Source organism: Moschus berezovskii, chromosome 11 (genome assembly GCF_049115385.1).
Source record: "Moschus berezovskii isolate FMDL1 chromosome 11, NW_MosBer_1.0, whole genome shotgun sequence".
Classification (NCBI taxonomy): domain Eukaryota; kingdom Metazoa; phylum Chordata; class Mammalia; order Artiodactyla; family Moschidae; genus Moschus; species Moschus berezovskii.
In genome coordinates, this window is record NC_142470.1 from 105,288,019 (window position 1) to 105,311,162 (window position 23,144).

The window sequence follows — 23,144 nt, forward strand, 5'->3', positions numbered from 1 at the left end:
TCTCCTTTGGTAACCATAAATTTGTTTTCCATTCCTGATAGGGTATTTATATGCTTGATACATGAATGCTATGATGCCTGAGTATCGGTACAATGTGAAACCATGTAAGATTTGACACATTTACTGAATGCTAGGGTGGTTTTGATTTTAGACATATTATTAATAGCATATAGCATGGGAAAGACCTGAAAAATCATCTATCTCAAACCCTATCTCAAATCTACATCATCTTAAAGAGGAAGAAACTGAGATCCACAGCAATCAATAGGTGTGGAGAGAAGTTAGGGATTCACCAAGGTCACACAGAGTGAAGTCCCGACCTTGAGCCTCCTGCTGCTGCTGCTAAGTTGCTTCAGTTGTGTCCGACTCTGTGCGACCCCATAGATGGCAGCCCACCAGGCTCCTTCGTCCCTGGTCTTCTCCAGGCAAGAATACTGGAGTAGGGTGTCATTTCCTTCCCCAATGCATGCATGGACGCTAAGTCACTTCAGTCGTGACCCTGAGTCACATCTTCACAACAGGGCACTCTACTCTGCTCTGTCACCTTCGTGGGTTGTGGTGGGGGTGGGGGATGTCCACATTGGGTGCAGATGAGATATCCTTAAGGACCACACAGGATTTGAGAACCTGCATATAAGGATGAGTATGTGAGGCTTCCCTGGCAGTCTAGTGGTTGACTCTGCATTTCCACTGCACAGGTTTGATCCCCAGTTGGGGAACTCAGATCCCATATGCAATGCCACTTGGTATGACCAAAAAAAAATCAAAATTAAAAAAAGGATGAGTTTGTGGCTTCTGTAAGCCAATCATTAATTTGTTAGATTATGAGTTCCCTTTGCTTAAACAAAAATCCTAACATAATCATACTATGTGATTTTTTAAAAGAACTCTCACAAAGCACTGTAGAAAGAAGTGGTAAAGAGATCCAGCAGAGCACCCAAGAGGACCTCTGTGATTGGGAAGTGGGCGCTTTGCCATGCTCACTTGTCTCCATCCTTTTCTGCATTGTACCACCAGTCCATGACCAATGACTCTGAGTAAAGGTCTTGCACCTTCTCTAGGTCATTGCGTCCTTGCTCCATTTCCTTAATTAAAAGAGTCAGATCTTCATTCTGCCAAAGTAAGTAAACACATTGCAAGATTATACGAAACTTCAGATTCCAAACATTTCCAACAAAAAACCAACTGTATCAGGAAAAGAAGAATCTAACGAATTTCATATAGTTCTTATTTATTTTTTAGACAGCCTAATTGAGGTGTGGTAGAAAATGAAGAGGAACTAAAGTGCCTTTTATTGAGAGTGAAACAGAAAAGTGAAAAAAATGGCTTAAAACTCAACATTCAAAAAACTAACATCATGGCATCTGCTGCCATCATTCATGGCAAACAGAAGAGAAAAAAGTGGAAGCAGTGACAGATTTTCTTTTTTGGGGTTCCAAAATCATTGTGGACAGTGACTACAGTCATAAAATTAAAAGACATTTGCTCCTTGGAAGGAAAGCTATGACAAACCTAGACAGCGTATTAAAAAGCAGACACATCACTTTGCCGACAAAAATCCGTATAGTCAAAGCTATGGTTTTTCCAGTAGTCATGTACAGATAGCTGAAGAATTGATGTTTTTGAACTGTGTGGTGCTGGAGAAGACTCTTAAGAGTCCTTTGGACTACAAGGAGATCAAACCAAACAATCTTAAAGGAAATCAACCCTGAATATTCATTGGAAGCGGAAAAGGCAATGGCACCCCACTCCAGTACTCTTGCCTGGAAAATCCCGTGGATGGAGGAGCCTGGTAGGCTGTAGTCCATGGGGCCTGAGTGACTTCACTTTCACTTTTCACTTTCATGCACTAGAGAAGGAAATGGCAAACCCACTCCAGTGTTCTTGCCTGGAGAATCCCAAGGACGGGGGAGCCTGGTGGGCTGCCATCTATGGGGTCACACAGAGTCAGGCACAACTGAAGTGACTTAGCAGCAGCAGCAGCATTCATTGGAAGGACTGATTGCTGAAGCTGAAGCTCCAATACTTTAGCCACCTGATGCGAAGAACTGTTGGAAAAGACCCTGATACTGGGAAAGACTGAAGGCAAGAGGAGAAGGGGCAACAGAGGATGAGATGGCTGGATGGTATCACTGACTCAATGGACATGAGTTTGAGCAAACTCCAGGAGACAGTGAAGGACAGTGAAGCCTGGTGTGCTTCAGTCCATGGGGTTGCATGACTTAGCAACTGAACAGCAACAAACTGAATGTATGTAAAGTGTACCATTTGAATAGTTTTGACATTCACACTTGTGAAATCTCTGCAATCAAGATAATAATTATATCCATTACCCTCTATAAAGTTTGTTTGTATCCCACTGTAGATCTGCCCTCCCTCTTAGCCCCTCTTCAAAAAACAAGCAACTATTCATCTACTTTCTGTCACAATCAGTTTCAATTTTCTGGAATTTTACTTGTCTATTGATTTTTTCAGCAGGTCTATATTTGTTTTCAGCAAAATACCCATAAAGTTTACTATTTTAATCATTTTTAAAGTGTGTACACCTCAGTAGCATTAAGCACATTTATGATATTGATATGATATCATATGATATGATAAAAAAGTTCAAGAACTTTTTTAATCACCCAAATGGAAACCCATACTTATTTTTAATTAGTTTTTATTAGAGTATAGTTGCTTTATGGAATTTTATTTAAATGGAATCATACAGTATATCATCTTTTTGTGTCTAGTTTACTTTACTTTCATAATTACTTTGAGATTCACCCATGATATAGCATGAATCAATAGTACATTCATTTTTATGGCTGAGTAGTAGCCTATTATATACCAAATCCAAAATTTAGTCACCTGTAGATGGACATTTGAGTTTCCAGGTTTGAGCTACAATAAATACTAAAGAAATGAGCATTTGTGCACAAGTCTTCATATGAACATCTGCTTTGATTTCTCTTGGGTCAATGAATAAGAGCAGAATGGTTAGATCACATGGGTGGTGATGCTGAACTTTTCAAGAAATGACCAAACTGTTTTCCAAAATGATTGCACTAGTTTACATTCCCATTAGTAATATATGAGAGTTACAGTTCCTCCACATCCTTGTAAAAACTTGATAAGGTCAGTTGTCTTAATTTTAGCCATTTTAATAGCTGTGTAATGGTATTTCACTATGGTTAATTTGTGTTTCCCTAATGATTAAAGATAGTAAGCATCCTTTCATGATCTTGTTTGAAATTCATATATTTTCTTTGGTAGGGTGTCTGTACAAATGTTTTGCCCATTTTTTGTTTCCTTGAGTTTTGAGAAATCTTAATATATTCTGGATACAAGACAATGAATACAATTTGAATACATTTTCTCCCAGTCTACAACTTGTCTTTTAGTTATCTTCCGTTCCGTTCGTTCCGTTCCGTCGCTCAGTCGTGTCCGACTCTTTGCGACCCCGTGGACTGTAGCCTACCAGGCTTCTCCGTCCATGGGATTCTCCAGGCAAGAATACTGGAGTGGGTTACCGTTTCCTTCTCCAGGGAATCTTCCCGACCCAGGGGTCGAACCCGGGTCTCCCGCATGGGAGGCAGACGCTTTAACCTCTGAGCCACCATATGATAATGCTAGTTATCTTAGCATTGCTTTTTAAAGAGAAATTTTTAATTTTGATTAAATCAAATTTATTGAGTTGCTTTATATGGACTATGTTTTTGATATCCTAATAAAATTTTTTTTGGTTTAACACAATGTCTCAAAGGGCTTTTCATATGTTCTCCTCTAGGAGGGGAAAAAACCTAGGTTTTACATTTAGGTCCATGTATCATTTTGAGTTAATTTTTTTATTACAGTATGATGTATGGAGCAAGGTGTGTTTATTTCATTCAATTGTTCCAACATTTGTTGGAGAAAAAAAAACACATATACTTTCTCCACTGAATTGCCTTTGTATCTCCGCTGAAAATCAGTTGTCCACATATGTGTTAGTCTATTTCTGGTTTTGCTATTCTGTTCTGTTGATCTATAAATCTGTCTTTACACTAATACCACCCTGTCTTGATGACTATAGCTTTATACATCTTGAGATCAAGTAGTATTAGTCTTTCAATTTTGATTTTCTTTTTCAAAGTTATTTTGGCTATTTGAAATCTTCTTAATTTCCATGGAATTAGTTTGTCAACTTTTACTAAAAAGCCTGCTGAAATTTTGATTAGGAATGTGTTAAGTCTATTTTTTCTCTTTTAGTATTCTTTTTATTTTCATATAAATTAATGTCCTAGAAAAATTAAAACGAAAACACTAAATATGGTACTGCACATAGCAACCTCTGTTAAATACCCTATTATAGCACACACATGGAATACACATGGAGGGACTGAAGGAGACAGGAAGATGGTAGAACAGCAACTTGAGAACTACTACTCTGTCTGTGCATGTCAACTACAGATTGAAAGGTAAAGGAACGACTTTACACAAATACAACATAGATACGATTCAGATTTTCTTTTTGAGAATGCACATTTTAACATTGTGATGTCTTCTAACCCACAAACAACATACAACCCTCAATGTTTTATAGTTTTCAGTGACAGGCCTTTCACACACTTTGACAAATTTGTCACTACATGTTTTATATTTTTGATGAGATTGTAAATGATAATTTTTATTTCAATGTTTATTGTTCTTTGCTAATATGACATTTTTGTATGTTATATGTTGACCTTGTAGGATACTATAGTCTTGCTAACTTCAATTATTAGTTCCAGTAGCATTTTCGTATGTTCCATTGGCTGTTGAATGAAAATATAGTTTAATTTTATTCTATTTCAGAAGGTTTTTCTGTATATATATACTATGTAATATATATACTTAAGTATTTCATTTTGGAAGAAATACTAAATTTCAATATTTAATTTTGAATTCTGTATGTTTATTTTTACTTTATCAAAATGTGATTGAATTTTGTGTGCTGATCTCATAACCAGTGACCTTGTTGAACTCAGTTAATACTTCTAGGAGTTTTTTTGTAGCTCCCTTGGAGTTTTATTTGTTACTTGCAAATAGGGACAGGTCTATTTCTTCCTTTCTAATCTGTATGCCTTTTATTTTCTTGCCTTGTTGTCTTGGTAGAGCTTCCAGTAGTATGTTGAATGTGAGTTGGGAGAGTGGATGGAGCTAAATTCCCTGGAAATGGATTGACTCTTTCACATTTTGCATTTATGATTTTCTAGACAGAAGTAGAGCAGCATTTGGCTGCTCCCACTATTTAGGCAAGATCTTCCTTTAAACTTTACCCAATAACCACTGGATTATGAGGTTTTCTAGTCTAGCTGATGGGAGTGGGCATTGCCCTCTGATGAGCTCAGAGTACTGGTCCGTCTGATTCTTTTGAATGAGTCATTTCCAGACTCTGGTATTAATAGTTTCTCACATGTAAGCACTGATCAGTGTTCTGGCTTGTCCTGGATTTAAAGTCACTCCTTAGAACAGACAATAAGAAACACTTTCTCTAGAGGGGCACACTTGAAATGCACATCTTCAGGCCAAAATTAGAGGATTTGGGCATAGAATTTTATTTACTTTCTTGTAGTAGCTCATTACAATGAATTGTTTCATCAGATGGTCACATGGTTACACAGCCTGATGAGTCAGAAGACAACTACCTAGCAAGTGAATTTTTTGAAACTTTCCCTTTGAAACTTTCCCACAAATGTGTGCAAACAGGCAGTGGTTAACAAACCTTATGTATGGACCCCCAGGGTGTCTGTTCCTGAAGTTTGCCAAAATGTTGATAACTGTTAAATTTGACTGATAGGTACATGGTCTATATAACTACTTTTGCGTTTGTTTGTAATATTCCATAATACAAAGCTTAGAAGAAAAATGAAATCTATTAGGATTCCTGGGCCTCTGTGCCTGGAGCCTGATTTGGTAGCTCAGTAGTGGGACTCTGGAATCTGAATTTTCACAGGTGCCCTGGCTCAGGTGGTCCTTAGGCCACCACAGTTTGCAGGACACTAGCTGTCAGGTGATTCATTTTCTCAACTTAGTTGTCCTTATGGTTGCTGTTCTCCCAATCATTGTCCACAGACCTCAAGTAAGTGAACTCTCTCTGTTCGGCTCATGAAGCTCTTACCTGAACAGCCTCTGGAGTACAGGGATCCTTGCAGCCAAAATTATAAGAATGAAACTCTCCTCCAGTCAAAGAAGCAAGGTCTTTCAAAAATCCATTTGCAATCTCATCATTGTAACAGAAGGAGATGGTGTAAATAGGAATTTTCTGAAAAACTTTGACCTGGCCCATAACCATTTCAGGTGACTGAAATGATACATTTTCAGGGAAAAGAGGGGAGATAGAGAGGAAGAGACAAAAAAAAAAAAAATACGTGAAAGTCCCTAGTATTTGTTTTAGATAGTGAAATTCTCAATTAGTAATTCCTTATACAGTGGAGAGTGACTTCTTGGAAAGGTGTCAATCCAATTCGACTGACAAAGCAAACTGCCAGGTGGTGAGAATACAAAGACCAGTGACTCAACGCATGCCCTCTGAGGGCTCACGGTTTCTGTGGAAAAAGTCTGGGAGAGAGATCTGACTAATCCAATTACTTGATTTTAGTGCACCTAAACCTAGAAGCCATGCTTTTAAAGGGTTGGACCTGGTGGCTCAGACGGTAAACAATCTGCCTGCAATGTAAGAGACCCAGATTCGATCCCTGGGTTGGGAAGATACCCTGGAGAAGAGAATGGCTACCCACTCCAGTATTCTTGTGGGGAGAATTCCATGGACAGAGGAACCTGGCACGCTACAGTCCTTTGGGTTGTAAAGAGTTGGACACGACTGAGCAAATAAAATATATATACACATAATTTTGAGCAGGGCTTTCCAGATAGTGTTAATGGTAAAGAACTTGCCAATGCAGGAGACAATAAGAAACTCGAGTTCAATCCGTAGGTCAGGAAGATCCCCTGGAGGAGGGCATGGCAACCCACTCACTCCAGTATTCTTGCCTGGAGAATCCCATGGACAGAGGAGCCTGGCAGGCTACATTCCATGGGGTCACAAAGAGTCGGACATGACTGAAGTGACTTAGCACACACGCATGCACATACTTCTGGACACTTAAAGTACTGAGTCATGGGTAAGACATCCTGGATACTGGGATTCTACAGAATGAGGCCACAGGGTCTTGGGGTGGCTTCCAAAGCTTCTACTCCCAAAATGCAATGTCCAGCTTTAGATACCTCTGAGTGAAAAAAGTGGTATCTCAGAGTGAAAAAAGAGACATTTATTTAGGGTCCTTTCATGTTCTGAGCACTCTGTCGGGGACATAATACCCGGTTAACCCTCTTGTGACAGAGTTTTGGAAAGATTACTAGTTGCCCAACTCTCCTTTTTACTGTCAGAGACCTTTTTTTCTTTTCAAGGCAGCAAAAGACTCAGTTAAAAACAAACATACAAACATAACAAAACACACATGAAAACTCATCTTCTGACATTTTTTTTTTTTTTGCAGCTAGGAGTGACCACGTGACCCAGGTCTGTCCATTGAAGTTTCAAGGGAAAGTTTTTTTTTTGCTAATAAAAAGACAAAGACTTAACAAAAAAAGCTAATGTCCTTCCCTTTTCCACCCCTGCCTCCTGGAAAATGGACATTCTGCTTAGGCATGAGGCAGCTGTCTTGTAACCATGAGGGTGGATGTCAAACACAAAGGTCAGGTGAAGCATGAAGATTAAAAGAAGCCTGTTTTCTTGGAGATGTCCTTGAGTAGCTGTATAACCTAGACTACCTACCACCAGGCTTCTTCTTCATAGGAATATATATCTCTCCATTTCAGTTATCATTTGTCTGCTCTCCTGCTTTTTTCTCCCAGTAATATGAAATCCTAATTGGCAGAGTAGGTATGGATTCCACTTAAAGATGGAGAAATTGAGGCTCAGAAGGACTAAGTTTCCTAGGGTCATCAATCTCTTAAGTGGTAAGACTAGATTCAAAGCCAGATTTTAGCACTAGAAGCAATGTCAGATGATTTGTTTTCCTCTGTTTGCAATAGAGACTGTCACTTGGCAAGGATCGGCTCTCTGTGAACATTAACAGACACACAGGGAAGGTGAACCGATGATTTGCCCTGCTGCCTCTGTACCAGCACCACCACCCCCGGCTCAGCGCCCTCAGAAGCTGCCTCTGGTTGTCCTGCCTGCATTGCTTCTGTATTTCTCAGTCCCTCTTTGATTGATTCAACTTGCTGGCTCCTTTAGCCAGTTTCCATTCTCTACCCCCAATTCCTATTCTTTGACTATTGACCCTTCCAAAATGTTTCCTATGAACCCCGGGGAGGTGGGGTGAAGAGGGAGGAGGCCTCTGGATTCACCACCTGCTGGCCTTGAGCAGCTCACATGCTGCTCAGGGAGGCGCCAGTTGAGTGGTCCCCTGGTGTCCAGTCTCATTCCAGCCACTACACACACATGACTTCGGGCTCTGTATTTGGTCCCAGTCTTGAGCCTGCCCTTGCCCATAAGCCTGACTGAGTGCCTAACACACACACTGCCCATAAGCCCACTCCACTTCATCTCCTCTCTTCTTTTCTCCTCTCCTCTCTGCCCATCAACTGGTTCCGAACCAAACAGCAACCTAACCTAGCTGAGTGCGGACCCTCTTTGTCTTGTCAACTTCAAGGACAGACCAAATCTCTCTCTGCTGCCTGCCTCTCCTTCAACCTAGCTTCCATTGTGAGCACTTACCAAGGGCCAGGCACTAAGAGCTCTGCTGCGCTCTCTCCCTGCAGCCCCTCTACAACCCACCGAGGAAGGTACGATCATTACCCTCATTTCTTACCAAGACTCCTCGCCTCTGGCCCTCACCCCTATATACCAGACTGGAGATACCAGACCTAAATTCTGTTAATTTGATAAGATAGGTTTTAGCTAGAAATTGCTCCTATATTGGGGCTTCCCAGGTGGCTCAATGCTAAAGAATCTGCCTGCCAAGCAGGAGATGAGGGTTCAATCCCTGGGTGAGGAAGATGCCCTGGGAAAGGAAACGACAACCCATTCCAGTATTCTTGCTTGGAGAATCCCATGGACAGAGTCTGGAAGGCTGTAGTTCAGGGGGTTGCAAAAGAGTTGGACGTGACTTAGCAACTAAACAACAACAATCTCTATATTGACTTCCAGCTGAGATATTTGGGGAGGGACATTAATGTTGATTTAGTGCTGACACTGTGGGTAGCATCTTTATTTTCATACATTACCTGACATCACTTCACAGATTTATTTGCTCACTGTCTGCATGCTAAGTCGCTTCAGTCATGTCCGACTCTGCGACCCCATGGACTGTAGCCCGCCAGGCTCCTCTGTGGAGTGGGCTGCCATGCCCTCCTCCAGGGGATCTTCCCAACCCAGGGATTGAGTCTGCATCTCTTATGTCTCCTGCATTGGGAGGTGGGCTCTTTACCACTAGTGCTACCTGGGAAACCCAGAAAGCTTTGTGTTGCTCACTATCTATCTCCCCATAAAGCAGAAGCTTTGCTGAAGGCTGGCACCTGATCTGTCTTGCTCTCCACTATATCCCAGATTGATAACAGTACCTGGCTCATAAAAAGTGCTCAGGAAATATCTATGGAATGCATTCACAAGAACATCATAGCAGCCCTGTAAGGACGGAGCATTAGCTGTAAGTCACGGATGAGGAAACTCACTTTGAGGACATTTGCCCAAGGTCATTCAGATGGGCAGTGCCAGTGATGAGCTCTAACCCAGGTCTCTGGATTTAAAGCTATTTATTTCCATCAGTCCTGACACCCCAAGAGACTACAAGCATGAGAAAGTCTGCTACATGTATTGTTGTGAGCCCCTGACCCACACACAGTCCCAAGTAATGTTTGCTAAACTGACACGAGGTTCCAGAGCCCAGTGAGGTGGTAGAGAGCTGGGCAGAGGGTGGGGCTGCATCTTGACTGCAGAAGGAGCTCGATTTCTGCCAGGGAAGATAGCATTCCTGTCCTCCTGCCCCCCACCCGCAGCCCCCAGGGACTCTCCTCTGCTGGTGGGTGTCCTCACCGCTTTGACAAGAAGACTCAGTAGTTGAAGTAAACCTTTCCCCCCTGCAGCCTGACTCACCCTGACTCTTCTCAAATGCTAAGCGGAGCTACTGCAGTAGTTCAGATGGAAGGGCTTTGAATGTGGAGGTCACTCCCGGTGTAATGCCCATATAACTCCTTTATCAATTCCCTTCAGAGGCCTTGTCGGTTCCTAAGATGAGGTCTCTAAGATAAGGCCAGGCTGCACACCTGAGACATTCGCCCCAGTGCCTTGTTCCTGAGTCTAAACAGGTGTGTGGCCAGATGTCCCTTTCACCACAAAGGTCAACTGGGGGTGACAAGAAAGGCAGGAATGGTTCTCTCATAGTCTGAAGGAGGTTTGCTTGTACAGGGGCAGTCCCCTGTGCCTTCCCCTGACCCCACCTCTCATATACCCGACATGGGTCCTTATTATACATCTGTTTTGTTTAAAATGGTTCTGTTAACTTCCTCACGTCCATTTTCTCAATTTTTGCAAGAGTGAGGCCTTAACTTCAAAGAAATCCCAAACAATCACAGCCAAATGTGCTGGGCTTCTCTAGCAGAGGCCCTGCAGTGTCCACTCACACCTACAGATACCCAACAAAGGACACCTAGTGATCCCAGGTTCATGAAAACTAGTATTACTAGAACCCTGTGAACTTGATTAAAGACTTGGCTTCCATATAATTCTGCCCTGGACATTTAATAAACAAGTAGTACAGTGATGTCCATGGAATTGAATCCTGAATAGCATCTCTGTGTGTTCTTCCATGTGAAAAATTCTGCTGAGTACTGGGAATAATAACATTGGTCTTACCTATTCAGGTCCTACACAGTCAGTGAAAATTAAAAAACAAGTGGAGATGGAGTGCTACATTTTAATGTTCCCTACATAGAACATGAATATCAAATATACTTTTTTGAGAGAATCTGAGGGGCAATACAAACTAAATAGACTGCATGTGGGGAAAAGGCAGAGAAGAATATGAAATGCCTGAATGAGAGTTTATAAATCACTTTTTTAGTAATTTGCATATTCCTAATTCCAGCTCATCCATATCCCTAGTTTCTCATCATTAACTGGACCACAGACCCTCTGAGAATCCAGGGAAAGCTACTGACCTTCTCCCCAGAGGAATGTATTTAAATATAATTTAAATATATTTTTTGGAGATTCCAATTTAAACATACTTTTGGGAGATCCCAGATCCTTATAAGTCTGTGAGGAACTCCAGTATAAGCATCCTTCTTAACACATTGTTGGTATAGTGTTACTTGGTAAATCCTTTTCAAGGGCTATTTGGTGGGATCTATCAAAATTCTCCAAGCCAGGCTTCAGCAGTATGTAAACCGTGAACTCCCAGATGTTCAAGCAGGTTTTAGAAAAGGCAGAGGCACCAGAGATCAAATTGCCAACATCCGCTGGATCATGGAGAAAGCAAGAGAGTTCCAGAAAAACATCTATTTCTGCTTCATTGACTATGCCAAAGCCTTTGACTGTGTCGATCACAATAAACTGTGGAACATTCTGAAAGAGATGGGAATCCCAGACCACCTGACCTGCCTCTTGAGAAACCTGTATGCAGGTCAGGAAGCAACAGTCAGAACTGTACATGGAACAACAGACTGGTTCCAAATAGGAAAAGGTGTACGTCAAGGTTGTATATTGTCACCTTGCTTATTTAACTTATATGCAGAGTACATCATGAGGAACGCTGGGCTGGAAGAAGCACAAGCTGGAATCAAGATTGCTGGGAGTAATATCAATAACCTCAGATATGCAGATGACACTACCCTTATGGCAGAAAGTGAAGAGGAACTCAAAATCCTCCTGATGAAAGTGAAAGAGGAGAGTGAAAAGGTTGGCTTGAAGCTCAACATTCAGAAAACAAAGATCATGGCATCTGGTCCCATCACTTCATGGGAAATAGATGGAAAAACAGTGGAAACAGTGTCAGACTTTATTTTTTTGGGCTCCAAAATCACTGCAGATGCTGATTGCAGCCATGAAATTAAAAGACGCTTGCTCCTTGGAAGAAAAGTTATAACCAACCTTGATAGTATATTAAAAAGCAGAGACATTACTTTGCCAACAAAGGTCCGTCTAGTCAAGGCAATGGTTTTTCCCGTGGTCATGTATGGATGTGAGAGTTCAAAAGAATCGATGCTTTTGAACTGTGGTGTTGGAGAAGACTCTTGAGAGTCCCTTATACTGCAAGGAGATCCAACCAGTCCATTCTAAAGGAGATCAATCCTGGATGTTCATTGGAGGGACTGATGCTAAAGCTGAAACTGCAATACTTTGGCCACCTCATGCGACGAGTTGACTCGCTGGAAAAGACTCTGATGCTGGGAAAGGTTGGGGGAGGGAGGAGAAGAGGACGACGGAGAATGAGATGGCTGGATGGCATCACCGACTCTGTGGACATGAGTTTGAGTGTACTAAGGCAGTTGGTGATGGACAGGGAGGCCTGGAGTGCTGTAATTCATGGGGTCGCCGAGAGTCGGACACGACTGAGCGACTGAACTGAACTGAACTGATCAAAATATATATCTTTTTACTGAAAACACGTCTCAGAATTTATGCTACAGATACACTCATACAGGTGCAAAATGATATATTTGCACAGTTACTTTTGCAACCTTGAACAGAAAGACTGAAATAACCTAAATGTTCATCTCCAGGGGACATGATTAAGTAGCTGTGTGATGGAATAGTAAGCAGCTATTTAAAAATGAAGCAGTTCTTTATGAAATGATATTAAGCAATCTCTGAGGTATATTGTTTTATTTATTTATTTACAAAAAATTTTTGGCCAAACCCTAAGGCATGTGGTATCTTAGTTCCCCTACCAGGGATCAAATCCAGCCTCCCTGCATTGGAAGGCAGAGTCTTAACCACTGGACTTCCAGGGAAGTCCTCTGTTTTATTAATAAAGGTTCAGAATTGTGTGTGTAATATGCTGCATGCATGTGTGCTAAGTCATTTCAGTGGTTTCCAACTCTTTGCAACCCTATGGACTGTAGCCCACCAGCCTCCTCTGTCCATGGGATTCTCCAGGCAAGAATACTGGAGTGGGTTACCATGCCCTCCTCCAGGGATCTTCCTGACCCAGGGATTGAACCTGTGTCTGCGGCACCTGCTACATTGGCAGGCAGGTTCTTTACCACTAACTCCACCTGGGAAGCCCGTGTAATATGCTACCATTTATATATTTTAAAAAGGAAATATATATAAACATTTATCTGTCTGCATAACAAACTATCTCTCAAAGAAAATAAAGAAACTAGTAACCTACATTGCCTCTTAGGTGATGAACAGGAGGTGGGAGGGAGAATTTTCTCTACATATCCTTTTGTTGTACCTTTGTAATATGTACCATGTTAGTGTACTACTATGCAAAAGTTAAACCAATTTTTAAGGTAGTTTTACTAAATCTATATAACTTAATATGATGCAGTCATTGAGAATGATGTTTCAGAAGAATGTCTCATCACTTGGAAAACTGGCACATATTAGATGAGAAAGGGCAGAAAATTGAATTATGAACTACTTATACTTACCTCTTATTCTTCTTATGATTATATGCCTACCTATATTTTCTAAATTGTAATAAAATCAGTTAGCATTTATTAAAAAGAAAAAGACTCCTTGTCCAGATGACTTGCAAGTCAGAATCTCCAGCCTACACCTTCTCCAAATGCCAGTCCCATACTTATACGGGTTTTGGACAGCCATGAAATCCAGGTGGCTCAAGCTCAGCTTCCTTCACTGGCAGCCCCTCAGTCAGTTAATAACAATTACTAGACAACTGAAATCAGTCATCTTGACCCCCTCCTCTCTTGGTCCTCACCCAGCCCCCCACCTTCTACCCACAAACTGGCCACCAAGTCCTTTGATGCTACTCCTATGATCTCATCTCTGAAGGGTTCCTCCTTCCAAATTTCTGCTGCTCCTCCCTGAGGTGGGACCTCACCAGCTCTCATCAAGATCTAGTCTTTCCCTGGCTCTATTGAGGCATATTTATAACATATTAGGTGATGGGATCTTCTGCTTCCCTGAGAATACCCAGTGATGTAAAGACCATCCTTTCCATGTGACACTCAAGGACCGTCACCGTCTCTCCTATTTAACCTCAGAGACTCGGCCCTGATACTCTTCTATCACCGCTCTTGCTCTCCGGTTGTCACCCTGAGCAGCCCACATACTTTTACACCTCTGTTCCTTCTGCCCAGGATACCAGCAATCTCTTCTGTTTAAAAAACTCCTTATCTTCCTTTCAGACACAGCTGAAGCATGCCCTTCTCAGTGGATGCTTGCCTGGTCTTCTTTCCATCTTGTACAGCAGAATTCATCACTGTGCTCCCACCCAGTCTGTAGTCTAGGCAACCCAACTCCCTGGATAGTATCTGAATTCACTGTACATTCCAGCACACCCTCCAACATGTGAGCTCCCCTACAGCAGGACATTATTCATCTTTGTAGCCTCACACCTTGGCACCAGACAAGGAGCATAAACAAAGCACGATAAACTGCCTTTGAGTAGAAAGTACAGTGAAATTGATAGGAAAATTATCCCAAATAAAATTTTACTTTACATACAACTTCATGGCCACAAATCTAACGCTGCAGTAAAATCCGGTTGCTTTAGTATTTAAGCCCTGGACTGTTTGACACAGGATATTTTACAATATTTGCCTAGCAGTCTTCACATGCAGACACTTCACAATGAAGGAAACAAGTTGATACTAATTCACTTCAGCGGTTAATTTACATTGTACTGGCCTGCACATCCGTATATTTATTTAATGCCCAGAGCATTAGTCTTTCATTCACAAAGCTCAAAAGAAGATGAACAGACTCCACTAAAACTTTTCAAATATTTTCCAGTCAGGCTAAACAAAACAAAGAACATTTCACCAGAAAGGCATGCTTTTGTTTAAATGATTACTAAGTTAAAATTAGGGGTAAAACCAAGGACATTGTGCAGTGACATGTTTAGATTCAGTGTCCCCAAAGGAAAAAAAATTTAAAAAGATATCCTTGCTCTTAGTTTATAATAAAATATAAACCAGTCTTCTATGGAAGGCAGACATTTCCTTTCATGGGGTTGGTCTCCAGGCCTATGGGAGTGCATCAAATTAACCAGACAACACTCACTGTCACATAAATTTTCCTCAGTGTTGTAGTAGACAAAGGAATTTCTCAATGTGGATGTGTGTGTTTTACCTCACTTCTGGGTCCCTAAGTCAAGCAAGCATCTGCCAACAGCTTTCTGGTGGCAGTGAAAAAGGTCCCCCAATTCCCACTCTCAGCTTTCACTTTCAGGGGATTAGTGAGTCTGTCTTTATTCCCAAATTTGATAAGTACCTGATCAGGTCTCCCATCTGTCAAAAGGTAGATTACTTGTGTTTCTTCATCAGCAAAAGCAATCTGCAGGGCACTCAGGGTGTTTGTGGAACTTCCAATCTACAGAAAAGAGAGAGAGAGACATACCAAGTGTATACTTCAATCTCAAAAAAAGATCTCACAAACAAGTGTTATTTATTCCCTTCCTCCAAAGAGAAATGAAGGTATTTGTAAAATAAAAGATAAATTTAAACTATATTGAGAAAATTTCAGCCCAGGAATTCCAAGAAGTCAAATCCTTGGATGTATCATAAAAGCGTCTATGCAGATAGTCCCAGGAGAGCTAGAAGCTGGGACAATGGATTTCCTGTCCTGTTGACAGAGCTCTTAATTCAATTTTATCTTTGTGTGTTTCTGTGGGAGGCACTAACTCAGTTACTGTTCATTCAGCTGTCAGCACAGCTTAAAACACGCAGCATGAATACACCCGTGTGGGGACCATGTTTGTTTTCAACCAGGATTGATTCATGACACCCAATATTCAACAAACACAAGTGTGGTGTCATGAGCAATCTGGAGGTATAGGAAGCTGTAAAACTGTAAAATTCCCGCAGCTCTGTCCAGGGATGGAGAGAACTGTCACTCCACAATAAAAGAGAGCCAGACAAACAGCAAGTATGTGACTTTTGTTACATTCATGAGAGAGCTCAGATCACAGGGCAACCAACGGGCCCAAATCTGGGAAGGGGTGGGCATCTGGAGAGTCAGGTGAGATGCCAGCCCTGGCTCCTAGGACAGGATGCAGCCAGACACTGAAGGAGAGCTGGGTTGGGATGGCTGGTGAACCAGCAGAAGCTGTGGGTGTATACTGGCAAGAGACCACAATATGGGGGTATCAGTGCTTTTTTTCTTTTTAAAATTTTACTTATTCATTATTTATTCTATTTTATTTATTTATTCACACCCGGCTGTGCTGAGTCTTTGTTGCTGCATGCCGGCTTTCTCTAGTTGCAGTGCATTCTCATTGTGGTGGCTTCTCTTGGGAGCACAGGCTCTAGGGTGAATGGGCTTCGGTAGTCATCGTGCATGGGCTTAGTTGCCCCGTGGCATGTGGGGTCTTCCTGGACCAGGGATCGAACTGGTATCTCCTGCATTGCAAGGCAGATTCTTAACCAGTGGAATGCCAGGGAAGCCTGGCACCAGTGCTCTCTTGAAGACTATTTCACCACAAACCCCACAGGGAATTCACAGCATAGACTGACAGAGCCTAGAGAAAATCTCCTTCATAGGGCAGAAGTGAGGGAGAGATTCAGTGACACAGGAACATCCACAGAGACCCTATTCTCTCTCTCCCCCTGCAGAACGAAAGCTTTTGTGTGTGTGTGCGTGTGTGTGTGTGTGTGTGTATGAGGTAAAGGGCAGTAACGAACATACTCATCCTCAGGGTGCTGGTCAAAACCCAAGAAGGCTGGGGATGGAAGAGGAAACAACAAAGTCCCTACACCTGCAGAAGGAGCAGGGCTACGTTCTAGGCCCAGAGAGACTGACAAAGCCACAGTCCTGAGACTCCTGGACACCAGGCCCGACTAACACTGAGGCTTATTCAGAAAACACCAATCCCTATTACTCACCTAGAAACATCAACTAACAAGCAACCTGCAAGAGAAAAGTTCTCTCTGAAGCCCAGTGTGAAGGGAAAAATCAAAAGTTGAGGGTGGAGCAGACAATCTTCTGGTACATCATCTCTCACCCTAACACAAAGCATCACTACAATAATGTGAGGGGTATTGTGCCAACAGACCAACCTCAAACCCAGTCCAACTGTTACTTAGATTAATTTAACCCACCCCACAAAAGAAAGGCATGCTCTTTTCTAGGCATAAAAAATATTTATCTCAGTCTCTATATACTGCATATGATGTCGAGCTCTTAACAAAAAACTTGTTGTTCATTTTTCAGTTGCTAAGTCATATCTGATTCTGCGATCCCATGTACTGAAACTCTCTAGGCTTCCCTGTCCTTCATTATCTCCTGGAATTTCCTCAAACACTGTCCACTGAGTCAATGATGCCATTCAACTATCTATGTCACCCCCTTCTCCTGCCTTCAATCTTTCCCAGCATCAAGGTCTTTGCCAATGAGTTGGCTCTTCATATCACATGGTCAACATATTGGAGCTTCAGCTTCAGCAAAAAATAAGCATATCAAATATAATATACAACATACTATCAAGAGACAAAAGTACTCATCAGAAACAAACTCAGATGTGACACAGATGCTGAAACCATCTGACAGAAAATTTAAAATAACTGTGATTCATACATTAAAACCTCTAATGGCTAAGGTGAACAACATTCAAGACCAGGTGGGTAATTTCAGCAGAGATGGAAACCTTAAGAAATAGCAGAATGGGAGGAGCACGGGAAGATGGTGGAGGAATAGGAGGGGGCGGCCACTTTCTCCCCCACAAAATCAACAAAAGAACATTTGAACGCTGAGTAAATCCCACAAACAAACTTCTGAATACCGGCAGAGGACATCAGGCACTCAGAAAAGCAGCCCATAGTCGATGAAAAGAGGTAGGAAATAGATAAAAAGATAAAAAGAGAGACAAAAGAGGGAGGGACAGAGCTCCATGCCGGGAAGGGAGGCTTAAAAAAAAAAAAAAAGAGAAGTTTCCAAACACCTGGAAAAACTGGCGAGTGGAACCTCAGAGGGCCGCATAACTGGGAGACAAAGGACATAAATAATTAAAACTCACAGACTAAGTGCCCAGAGGAAACACTCAGCAGAGAAGCGGCACAGACGCCCGCGCCCCACACTAGCAGGCGGGGGCTGGGCAGGGAGGCGCCGGCAGCGGTGCTTAGAGGGAGAACGGCTGTGCGCTTAGAGGGAGAACGGCTGTGCACTTAGAGGGAGAACTGGCGGCTGTGCTTAGAGGGAGAACCGGGCTTGAATGCCCCAGGGCAAACTGAGGGCTCGAACTTAAGATACCAGAGCAGGGGTTGCAGCTGAAGGGCGAGAGGGCTGGGAAAAGCCCCAAGCCAGGACTCTGCCAGCCCCGCCCACAGAACGGGGCGCTGAGCAGAGCAAGCCGGCAGCGGGCGGTCCTTCCCCCAGCCCCCGCCGACGCGGGCGGGGAGGGCAGCCAGTGCCTGGGCGGGGGCAGCCAGCAGCCCCAGAGAGGCTTCCCGTGCCAAGTTGCAGGCAGGCTTCCTTGCTGGCCAGGACTTCTTGGGGTTGGGCCAGTCGATATCTGCCTGAGAAAGTGCGCCGGTTGTACTCCCAGAAAACTGAGCGGCAGGGACCAGGAAGGCGATAAGTCACAGCGACTGCACTCGCCAAACACCCGGTCACCTGAGCTGCTAGGACCGGGGAAGGCACAAAACGCAGGCCCAGCCAAGTCTGCGCCTTTGTCGAGTTCCTGAGGACCTGAACCTGAGCCGCTCAGACCTGGGAAGTGCATGCAACCCAGAGCCAGCCGCGGACAGCTCGCAGCAGTGCAAACTAAAGCCTAAGCAGCATGAACAGGGAAAGCACACACGCCTTGAGCGGGAACATTCCCAGTGTAGCCGAGACACCGCGAACACTCCCCACAGACACCAGAGATATTTGTTAGCTGTTCCTCTCTCCCCATAGCAGGACTGAATAGGTGAGCCGGGAAAAAAAAAAAAAAAATGTCCACCACCGCATCCTGGTGTCAGGACGGGAATTAGACACTGAGGAGACCAGAAAACAGAAGAGCTTTTTCAACAGAAGGAACTGCCTTGGAAGTAACAGAGGGAGAAGCCTTGAGCCTCCTGCAAGAATAAGACTGAAAACCAGAGGCAGAGGCTTAAGGCCAAATCCTGAGAACACCAGAGATCTCCTGTTCCAGAGAACATTAATTGATAAATCCTGAGAACACCAGAGATCTCCTGTTCCAGAGAACATTAATTTATGTTGATAGAACATAAATGCCTCCATGCATACACTGAAACCAGGCACCACCCAAGGGTCAACAAGTTTCAGTGAAAGACATACTACGCAAGCTATCCAGCAACACAGGAGAATAGCACTGAGCTTCAATATACAGGCTGCCCAAAGCCACCCAAACCCACTGACATCTCAAACTCATTACTGGACACTTCATTGCACTCCAGAGAGAAGAAATCCAGCTCCACCCACCAGAACATAGACTCAAGCTTCCCTAACCAGGGAACCTTGACAAGTCACCCATCCAACCCCACACACAACGAGGTAACTACATAATAAAGAGAACTCCACAAACTGCCAGAAGATGGAAAGGCCACCCTGAACACAGCAATATAAGCAAGATGAAGAGGCAGAGAAATACCCAACAAGTAAAGGAACAGGATAAATGCCCACCAACACAAACAAAAGAGGAAGATATAGGGAACCTACCCGATAAAGAATTTCGAATTTTAATTGTGAAAATGATTCAAAATCTGGAAAACAAAATGGAGTTACAGATAAATAACCTGGAGAAAAGGATTGAGAAGATGGAAGAAATGTTCAATAAGGAATTAGAGGAAATAAAAAAAAGTCAATATATAACGAATAATACAATAGATGAGATCAGAAACACTCTCGAGGGCACAAACAGTAGAATAACGGAGGCAGAAGACAGGATAAGTGAGCTAGAAGATAGAATGGTAGAAATAAATGAAACAGAGACGGAAAAAGAAAAAAGAATTTTAAAAAATGAGGACAATATTAGAGACATATGGGACAATATTAAATGCCCCAACATTCAAATCATAGGAGTCCCAGAAGAAGAAGACAAAAAGAAAGACCATGAGAGAATAATTGAGGAGATAATAGTTGAAAATTTCCCTAAAATGGGGAAGGAAATAATCACCCAAGTCCAAGAAACACAGAGAGTCCCTAACAGGATAAACCCAAGGCGAAATACCCCAAGGCACATATTAATCAAATTAACAAAGATCAAACACAAAGAAAAAATGTTAAAAGCAGCAAGGGAAAAACAACAAATAACACACAAGGGGATCCCCATAAGGATAACAGCTGATCTTTCAGCAGAAACTCTTCAGGCCAGGAGGGAATGGCAAGACATACTTAAAGTGATGAAAGAAAATAAACTACAGCCCAGATTACTGTACCCAGCAAGGATCTCATTCAAATATGAAGGAGAAATCAAAAGCTTTACAGACAAGCAAAAGCTGAGAGAATTCAGCATCACCAAACCAGCTCTCCAACAAATACTAAGGATCTTCTCTAGACTGGAAACACAGAAAGGGTATATAAACTCGAACCCAAAACAATAAAGAAAATGGCAACGGGATCATACTTATCAATAATCACCTTAAACGTAAATGGGTTGAATGCCCCAATCAAAAGACAAAGGCTGGCTGAATGGATACAAAAACAAGACCCCCATATATGTTGTTTACAAGAGACCCACCTCAAATCAAGGGACACATACAGACTGAAAGTGAAGCACTGGAAAAAGATATTCCACGCAAATAGAGACCAAAAGAAAGCAGGAGTAGCAATACTCATATCAGATAAAATAGATTTTAAAACAAAGGCTGTGAAAAGAGACAAAGAAGGAAACTACATAATGATCAAAGGATCAACCCAAGAAGAAGATATAACAATTATAAATATTTATGCACCCAACATAGGAGCACCGCAATATGTAAGACAATTACTAACAAGTATGAAAGGGGAAATTAACAATAACACAATAATAGTGGGAGACTTTAATACCCCACTTACATCTATGGATAGATCAACTAAACAGAAAATTAACAAGGAAACACAAACTTTAAATGATACAATAGACCAGTTAGACCTAATAGATATCTATAGGACATTTCACCCCAAAACAATGAATTTCACCTTTTTCTCAAGCGCACACAGAACCTTTTCCAGGATAGATCACATCCTGGGCCATAAATCTAGCCTTGGTAAATTCAAAGAAATTGAAATCATTCCAAGCATCTTTTCTGACCCCAATGCAGTAAGATTAGATCTCAATTACAGGAGAAAAACTATTAAAAATGCCAACATATGGAGGCTGAACAACACGCTGCTGAATAATGAACAAATCATAGAAGAAATCAAAAGAGAAATAAAAATATGCATAGAAATGAATGAAAATGAAAACACAACAACCCAAAACCCCTGGGACACTGTAAAAGCAGTGCTAAGTGGGAGGTTCATAGCAATACAGGCACACCTCAAGAAACAAGAAAAAAGTCAACTAAATAACCTAACTCTACATCTAAAGAAACTAGAAAAGGAAGAAATGAAGAACCCCAGGGTTAGTAGAAGGAAAGAAATCGTAAAAATTAGGGCAGAGATAAATGCAAAAGAAACAAAAGAGACCATAGCAAAAATCAACAAAGCCAAAAGCTGGTTCTTTGAGAAGGTAAATAAAATTGACAAACCACTAGCCAGACTCATCAAGAAACAAAGGGAGAAGAACCAAATCAATAAAATTAGAAATGAAAATGGAGAGATCACAACTGATAACACAGAAATACAAAGGATTATTAGAGAACACTATCAGCAATTATATGGCAATAAAATGAATAACTTGGAAGAAATGGACAAATTCCTAGAAAAGTACACCTTGCCAAAACTGAACCAGGAAGAAACAGAAAATCTGAACAGACCCATCACAAGCACGGAAATAGAGGAAGTAATTGGAAAGCTTCCAGCAAACAAAAGCCCAGGTCCAGACGGCTTCACAGCTGAATTCTACCAAAAATTTAGTGAAGAGCTAACACCTATTCTGCTCAAACTCTTCCAGAAAATTGCTGAGGAAGGAAAACTTCCAAACTCATTCTATGAGGCCACCATCACCCTAATCCCAAAACCTGGTAAAGATCCCACAAATAAAGAAAACTACAGTCCAATATCACTGATGAACATAGATGCAAAAATCCTTAACAAAATTCTAGCAATCAGAATCCAACAACACATTAAGAAGATCATACATCATGACCAAGTGGGCTTTATCCCAGGAATGCAAGGATTCTTCCGTTCCGTTCCGTCGCTCAGTCGTGTCCGACTCTTTGCGACCCCGTGGACTGTAGCCTACCAGGCTTCTCTGTCCATGGGATTCTCCAGGCAAGAATACTGGAGTGGGTTACCGTTTCCTTCTCCAGGGGATCTTCCCGACCCAGGGATCGAACCTGGGTCTCCCACATTGGAGGCAGACACTTTAACCTCTGAGCCACCAGGGAAGCCCAAGGATCCTTCAATATCCACAAATCAATCAATGTAATACACCACATTAACAAACTGAAAAATAAAAATCATATGATTATCTAAATAGATGCAGAGAAAGCCTTTGACAAAATACAACATCCATTTATGATAAAAACTCTCCAGAAAGTGGGAATAGAAGGGACATACCTCAACATAATAAAAGCTATATATGACAAACCCACAGCAAACATTATCCTCAATGGTGAAAAACTGAAAGCATTTCCCCTAAAGTCAGGAACAAGACAAGGGTGCCCACTCTCCCCACTACTATTCAACATAGTTCTGGAAGTTTTGGCTACAGCAATCAGAGCAGAAAAAGACATAAAAGGAATACAAATTGGAAAAGAAGAAGTAAAACTTTCACTGTTCACTGATGACATGATCCTCTACACAGAAAACACTAAAGACTCTACCAGAAAACTACTAGAGCTAATCAATGAATACAGTAAAGTTTCAGGATATAAAATCAACACACAGAAATCACTTGCATTCCTATACACTAATA

The 23,144-nt window shown here is 42.0% G+C and overlaps 1 protein-coding gene across 8 annotated transcripts in view; it reads right to left on the reverse strand.

Annotated features, from left to right (window-relative positions):
* Window positions 1–23,144, reverse strand: part of VWA3B (von Willebrand factor A domain containing 3B) — a 200,411-nt gene that overhangs the window by 75,310 nt on the left and 101,957 nt on the right. For 7 of the 8 annotated variants that reach the window (XR_016038655.1, XM_055400112.2, XM_055400108.2 and 4 more), the window contains 3 exons: window positions 15,419–15,517; window positions 6,125–6,307; window positions 985–1,112 (listed from right to left, as the gene is read on the reverse strand). Coding sequence is in view for 7 of the 8 variants with exons in the window: in XM_055400112.2 (XP_055256087.2) it covers window positions 985–1,112; window positions 6,125–6,307; window positions 15,419–15,517 (410 nt within the window). In the remaining variant the exon portion in view is untranslated. The remainder of the gene's footprint in view (window positions 1–984; window positions 1,113–6,124; window positions 6,308–15,418; window positions 15,518–23,144) is intronic. The other variant, XM_055400111.2, reaches the window with a different exon arrangement.